We start from the raw sequence: 8,379 nt of genomic DNA on the forward strand, positions 1-8,379 counted from the left end.
TTAAGATTTGTATCATTCTACAAGTATATTCATGAACTATAGAAGAACAAGTCTTTTCACCTCAATTTCAGAATTCAAGACAGGTATTAAAAAAAAAAAAAAAAAATCTAAACAAGCATCGTGAGTAATCCAAGGCAGTTTAAGACTTAAGGTGACACACAATTGTCTGAAAACCAGTAATTGAAGACCTCAAACTTTATAGCAGACTCCCCCCTCGCACACATATCCTTCCTTGCCAGCCTCCCCTTGCCTGTCTTGAGGGTCCTCACCAGGCAAACCACCCTCATCGACATCATCCATCTTTTTATCCTCCTCCAATGCACACTTGGGGTGCAGATCAAAGTCACACTCCTCGCAATAGAAAGACCACCCTTTGCCTTCCTTCCCGCACCGGTCGCAGAAATACCCCCGCCGGTGGGTCTTCACAAGCTCATGCTCCTCATGGAGCTCATGTTTCACTTTCTCTGGCCAACCCTTTGCCATCTCCTCGCTTTCTGCCTTGAGCTCCTTTATTCGCTCCTCAGTGAAGGGGTAAGCATCAGCTCCATGGTCCATCACCAGCTCTCTTGCTTCCTTGGTGATTGTTTTTCCAGTTGGGCCAATGGCAACAAGGGATGGGATGCCATAGATCTTAAAGGTGCGGCTCAAAGAGTTCTTCCTTTCATCTCCGAAGGGGAGGGCTAACCAGGGCATGCCAGAAAAGAAGTCATCAAAGGAGCTTTGGTCCTGATCACTTGAGACAAAGATCACTTCGAACGCACTGTCCTTCTCCTTGATCTTGTGGTATGCCTCAATTAGCTTGGGCAGAAATGCACGACATGGAGGGCACCACTGCGCGGAGAAGTAGAGAAGGATATTCTTCCCAACAAGTTCAGATATGGGAACCTAATCCAAGAGGAAGGAGACAAGGTAAGTGTGAAAACTTGCTTCCTAAAGGGATGTTGCAAGAATGGTTTGGAGAATCATTCGGCCAAAGAAACATTCATTAACTTGTCTTTATACTATGCTTCAAATTGCTTTACCGATTCCATGCAACCATTTATCTGCACAAAAATAGGAAAAGAAACATGCATTGATTCATGTTGTTGTTTAGTCCTTCCCATCTATCCAAGGACACGTTATGTATCCAAGCTTTTTCTTTATTAACCACTGACACCCAAGGAGTAATTTAAGTACCACCATTAAAGTAAGGTTGAAAAGAAACCTTAACTCGATTTTTGAAATGTTTGCTATGTAAATAGAAAAGAGTGCCGATTATCATCATTTTTCTTCAAACATTTAAACATGCTGCTGATTATATAGATAATATGCATGCTTTTGAGATCCTATCACCACAAAGTAGGTGATATTTTTGTGGGAAAGAGTCCATGCTGCCACCTACATAATCCAATGTCATCTGCTGAACAGGCGTATTTTTCTTTCCATTTCATTCCAACAAAATCATTCTTCAGGTACAAGACACGATTTCTATTTTATAATTCATGAATTTGATTTAAGCTTGTACTAAAATATTAACTATTGAATGCCACTGTTGTCAATGATGAACTCATAAGGCAGTCTTATACCTGGTTTGAAATAAGTGGACCTAACAATGATCAAACGTGTGTCATAACAAGGATACTTAAAAGTCAGGGTTTAACATGGTGCAGCATTAAAAGCCAATGAACTCAAATAAACTCAAGATGATGTTTAGCTAAGCAAGCACTAAACAGAATTGGATAAATCCTCACATCGAACCAAGCAAGCAGTACACTGAACTGGATGGAATCCTTACCTTCACATTGCCTTTTCCAATGACATAATCTCGCTCCCCAGAAACAAGAAGTGACTCCAATGTCTGCGCTTCCATCTTCGCCTTCTCCATCTCTGCAAGCTCTTCCAACTTCTCTGGAGAGAATGGGTATGCCTCAACCCCATACTCTTCCACAAGTTCAGCAGCATTAGCATTCAGAATCTTCCCATCTGAGCCGATCACAACAAGTGTGGGGATGGTCTCGAGCTCAAAGTAGCGGGCAAGCTTTTCAGAACTCTTGTCCTTGACAGGGATGGCGAGCCATGGCATGCTAGCAAAGCTTTGCTCGAAAGATGATTCATCATCATCTAAGGATACCAGCACAACCTCAAAACTCTCCCCCTTTTCCTTCAGCTTGCCATACATATCTGCAAGGACTCTGCTAAACCCATTGCATGGCCCAAAAGAACTCAGTGAGAAGTACAGACCCACAATCTTTCCTTCAAGCTCTGTCACAGGTACCTGTTCGCAAGGAGGAAGATCAGATCAAAAGGAACATATCAGAATCGAATTCGAAGTATCAAAAATAACGACAAAGAATAGCAATCACCTTATTCCACTGTTTGATATCACAAAGTCACGAGAGGAGGAAACCAGCACACTCCGAAGAGTTTGATTATCCTTTGCAGCCTTCTCCTCCTCTTTCATTTTCGCAATCCTCTCAGGTGTGAATGGGTACCCCTCTGAGCCATAGTCTCTCACTACCTGCACAGCCTCATCGGTGAGAACCTTGCCACTCTTATCAAGGATCACAAGGTGGGGTATTCCGCTAACATCGAACAGCTCGTTGAGGTGGTCTCGGGTCTCAGAGTCTGAGAAAGGAATGGCAAGCCATGGCATCTCGAGAAGTAGTTGTTAAATGACTCTTCATCCTCATCAGAGGATATGAAGATGACCTCAAAATCCTCAACCCGCGATGATATCTCATTGTAGGCTTCGACCAGCTTCGGAGTGAACCGGTGGCAGGGACCACACCATGAGGCTGAGAAGTAAAGACCAGTGACTTTACCATCTAAATTGCTGATCTTCACCTGCAGTGTTTCAAGTTTAAAGATGTTATCCATTGTTCGGTTCTTTAAGCCATCAACAACCATTGAAATGAAGAGAAGGTTGATATACCGTAGGATATCAGAATTATAAAGTTTTTTTTTTTTTAAAAAGGAGGAAATTATCTTGACCCTCTCGAGGTTTGGGGTAATTACATAATCCCATCAAAATATACGCATAACCCCACCGGAATATAAAAATTTAAAATTTAGAAAATAAAAATTATTAAAATATCAAATATAAATTTTTTAAGACAGAAATAGGTTAGACAGTAATGGTGTCAGTAAGACTATTAGTTTATTTAACTGAAAGATATAGGTAGAAGGCTACGTGCCATGCATAAAACAAAAGTTAAGTAAGGGAATGTATTTTTAAAATATTGGATGAAAATCTGTAAATATCTTAAACCTCGAGGAAGGTCATTGTAATTTACTCAAAAAAAAAAAAAAAAAAAAAAAAAACCTCTCCAAGCAAGGAACAATTATAAATTCGGAGACTTCTGCCGTCTGGATCCAATAAAAATATTAATAATCTTCAGGATTATATTGATATGTGCTGGATATATGACTCGTTACCAACTCATCCCTTTGAGAGCGAAGGTGACGCTTCCGTTAGAAAACAAAAAATAAAAAAATAAAAATAAAAATAAAAACTTGACGGTAACGCGTCATAAGCGTTAAAATCAACAAAATTTTGATCACCTCACCTTATATTAATAACACAACTAAAATACAATATAATATTACTTAAAATATAAAATTTCCAAAATAGCACCACTACTTTGCTACTCTCAGCCCCTATATACTGTTTAAACTACAAAATAAGAGAAAAAAGAAAAGAAAATCCTAAACCGATACAGGATCCCAGAAACTTTAAAAATAATCAAAATTTGATAATCAAACTGGAAATAGAAACAAAAGAACGGTCGCCAAGCTGATCAAAAGGATATTGTAACACCCCGCCCCCCCCCCCCACCCACCCGCCGGCGCAAAACCAAAAAAAAATGGGGAGACAAATAAACGTTCTTTAATATACACCGTCACGAAAGGATATTGTAACGCCGGTATAAAAACCAGAACGTTGTCCGGGAGAGCTCTCCGTTATGATAGCCGTTATTTAACTAACAACGATGAGTTCCCAAAATTCGAGGTAGCTTTAGAAGTAGTATGCTTATATTACCAAAAAAAAAAAAAAAAGGTCGGGAACAGTCGGGAAAAGATCGCACCTGATCGCCGTTGTTGCGGACGAGGAAGTCCCTGCCCTCGCCGGAGAGGAGCGATTTCAGATCGTGGGCGTCCCCCCCGTTAGCGACTCCTCTGTCTTCCTCCATTTCTTTTTCCGTCGACTCTCCCTCTCCTCCTCCTTTTTTTTCCCTGGACCGCTGGGTTCCGGACGGGGTTAGAGAGAGCGCGTTTTATACAAAGAGGAGATTCGCCGTGTGTTCCTCCGTTAAGTGTCTTTATGATTTTTTTTTTTTTTTTTTTGGCTCTTTATCGTTGCTTTGCTGCGAAGAAACAGACCGACTCAGGAAGGCTCGGCAATCGCGAGAGAGGACGGTGCGAATGGAAAGGGGTTCGGCCTTGGTTCGGCGGTTTTATTACGAACAAGACACGACGGCTCTCATCGTAAATAGACGGAAGTGATAGGGAGCTTCATGGTAATTTGGTTGTAAGGGATACGACGGTTTGAAAGGTGACGGGGTATTTGGGTATTCTAATATATAGCAGAGACCGCGGAACACGTGTCAAAATTACGTGAACTTTTTATAGGATGAACGGTCTCGATCGAACGATCAATAGCGGGTGATGATCGAGTCAAGAAGCACGGATTAGCTATCTGGCTTGGGACAGCATTCCATGTTCAAAATGGTAAAACTTATGAGTACAAGACCAACATGAAACGTAGTTGTCCAACCAAATCTTTATTTTCTGACTTTCGAGGTTGTATTGACATTAGAACGATGTGATCGTCTGTATAAATTAAAAAATATATATCCTCATTAAACTTATGTTATATTATCTTTCTTTTTTTTCTAAAAATCTTCCAAACAATTCATTTAACCAAGGCTTCCCTACACAATTATAAAAATTTATGTTATTTTTCTATCAAAAAAATCTAAGGTAAAAAGGCAGATAATCATATTTTCTAGCACAGATTCAGTCAATATATAAAGATATTTATTTCTACAACTGATGATTACGTGAAATAATTACCAAAAGGAATTTTGTAAATTCTTAGAAAACAAATAATTTTAGGTACACATCCTTCTATAATAATAAAAATTGAATAAAAACAGAGTGCTATCCAACTTTTCATGGTTTATCATAGTTATTTTATTATTGATAAAAATTTGATATATCACTATCAATTGATACAAGTGTATCCCAAGAACTACGAAGCAGGTGGCCCACAGAATCCCCTATTTCGATATTCAAATTAATGTCTTTGCATCATTTATTGCTGCCATTATTTTTGTCTACTTTGTTTCTCCTTTTATTGTTTCGATGCGTCCACCCCATTGACTCTTTATGTTCGTGTCTGATGTCCGGGGAATAATCCATACGTAGCTAAATACTCAGAATTTCAGGAGAACCAGTGCAACGGAGAGAGAGTATTGTGCTTTTCTCAACAACTTCGAGTCTTAACAATATCATTTTTAATTTTTTTTTATTTTTTTTGGAGTTTGCACAATTGGGTGCTTATCCCAATCTCCTAAAATACTATAATCCTTCTGTATCTCTGTCTGCCCCTTCTGAAATTTATTCCGTAAAGAATTAAAATAATATTCCAATCAGCCCTTAAGTCCCGATCAACATCTTCTAGGAGATATTTGGTTGGAGAGAATGAAAGTCTGAAAATAAAATCGAAATGGGTGACCTCCATTCCAACTATTTGGTTGGAAAAAATCTCATTCCGATTCCGAGGTGAAATGAGAATGGCTCAATCTATATAGAGCTCAATCCCTACTCTCCTTTATAGATTCAATTTTTCATTCCAATTCCAATTCCGATTCCGATTCCAATTATGAATCAAACGCTTTGGAGAATTTGATCATTCTGATTCCGATTCTCATTCCCATTTTCATTCCGGTTACGAACCAAATACCCCCCTATTTTAGGCCACTTAATTAGCTTCTTCTTTTTCCTTTTCCAGCATCCTTTTGGTTGTACGAAACATGTAATTCTACATATATAAATACATATATATATATATACACATACATACATACATACATACATACATAATATATATATATATATATATATATATATATATATAATACAATGGAGGTACTGCTTGTGTAGAGCTCACTATCCGCCATATATATATATATATATATAATATATATATATTATATATATATATATATATATATATATATATATATATATATATATATATAATATATAATACAATAAATAAAGGTACTGCTTGTGTAGAGCTCACTATCCGCCACGTAGACATCTGTAATACCCCATAAAAACAGAGTTATAATGGGTAGAGCTCTTATTTAATACAATCTTTTACCAAGATATAATAATATGATATTAGTAAATCTATATTAAATAAAAAATTTTACTAGTATTGTATATTTGATTGATGTACGTTGATGTTAATCAAAATTACTTTTATTGGCACTAATATCCTACACAAATCATTAAATCATGCTAATATTTGATTGATTTCTATCAATATAGCAAAATAATATATTATTATAAGACAATAAGATCATCATCCCATGAAAGCCTTTAATAACATCATAACAGAGGTATAATAAGTAGAGCTCTCATTTAATATATTTGTTAATCAAAATATAATAATAATATTATTATTAAACTTATTAAATAAAGAACACTTATTAGTATTACCAAAATTAATATAGAAATTAATGACATTATTAATAACCATAACCATTTAATGTATGATGATATTAATGAAACATACTTTTCATTAGTGCTAATTTGCCACACATATCATTAGATTATAATAATATTTTTTATTAATTTCTATTGATATAGTAAAATAATTTATTATTACAAATAATAAAGTCACCATCTCATGGAAATTTTAATAAAGCTAAAATAAGTAGAGCTCTTATTTAATACAAATTTGTATCAAAATATAATAATATAATATTATTATACCATTAAATAAAGAACTTCCATTGGTACTATCAAGATTAACATAGAAAGTAATGATGTTATTAATAACCATTTGTTTAATTTATATTGATATTAATAAAAAATATTTTTTATTAGTGCTAATATCCTATATGAGTTAAATTACCCTAATATTTTATTTATTTCTATTCATATAGTAGGATAATATTATTTTAAAATAATAAGATCATAATTCTTAATAAGAAATAAAAAAAATTATATATAGGGGATATTTAAATGTGATGCAACAGGGTTATTAGTGGTAGAGATGGCAATCAGATCAAACTAGATCAGATTCAGGCTAATGAAATATAAAATAGATTAAAAATTAATTAACTCAAATTTGATCTATTTATTAAATAGATCAAAAATTTAAAAATAAATCAGATTATTTTATTAAATATGTAACTTAACTTGACTTATAATAGGTCGAACCAAGTTAAATAAATTAAAAGGTTTATCTTTGCCGCTTTTAATTAGTGATTGTATTTTTATTTTTAAAAAACTCAAGCTTAAGCAAACCGGCATATCTTTTGAGCTTCAAATTTAATATAATCTATACTCTCCAAGTAACAACTGTTAATATACCTCCTTTCTTTGCTCTAATTTAATGTTTTAATCACATAAAACTACATCGATCTATTTATTAAATAGATTAAAAATCTAAAAATAAACTGATCTATTTTATTAAACATGCCACCTAACTTAACCCACAATGAGCCGAATCAAGTTAAACAGATTAAAGGGTTTATCTTTGCCGCTTTTAATTAGTGGTTATATTTTCATTTTTAAATAACTCAAATACAAATCAATTGGCATATCTTTTTGGACTTAAAATTTATTATAATCTATAATCTAACCTCCAAGTGATAGCTGTTAGTATGCCTATTTTCTTTACTTTAATTCAATGTTTTAATCACGTGGCACTACATCTGTAAGTGATGTATTATTTTCGTAACAATCTGTAAGTGATGTATTGAATGTATACAACTCCACAACATGAACTCCCATGATGCGTCACTGACTCACTGTCCGCATTTCTCCTTTCCCATCTCACACGTTTCCTTTAACCATAAAATCAAAGATTCGAGTCCTTCTTCTAGTATTTATTTATTCTTTTATTTATATAATTATATAAAAATAAAATAAAATAAATCTAATATATCAATCTTGATTTAAATTTTATTTATTATTTATTTATATAAAATTTATTTTTAAATTAAAAATAAATAATATGTGCATTGTTATGCAGCATTCTAATATTAGTAAAGTGCAAGAACAAGCGGCGACTGATAGTAGACCACCAACAATAATGAATTGTCATAAAAAATTCAACGGCGTCGCTAAAATAATCCAAGATCTCACCAAAAAACTAACCGA

At 34.5% G+C, this 8,379-nt stretch overlaps 1 protein-coding gene across 1 annotated transcript; it reads right to left on the minus strand.

Annotated features, from left to right (window-relative positions):
• On the minus strand, positions 1-4,297 carry LOC105042038 (probable nucleoredoxin 1). Its single transcript, XM_073253974.1, is given in 5 exon segments — positions 1-885; positions 1,775-2,254; positions 2,327-2,637; positions 2,640-2,823; positions 4,065-4,297. Coding segments are annotated over 5 exon segments (1,776 nt in total). The 5' UTR covers positions 4,170-4,297; the 3' UTR covers positions 1-189.
• Positions 4,298-8,379: the final 4,082 nt, after the last annotated feature.

The sequence above is a fragment of the Elaeis guineensis genome, chromosome 3, assembly GCF_000442705.2.
Source record: "Elaeis guineensis isolate ETL-2024a chromosome 3, EG11, whole genome shotgun sequence".
NCBI classification, from domain to species: domain Eukaryota; kingdom Viridiplantae; phylum Streptophyta; class Magnoliopsida; order Arecales; family Arecaceae; genus Elaeis; species Elaeis guineensis.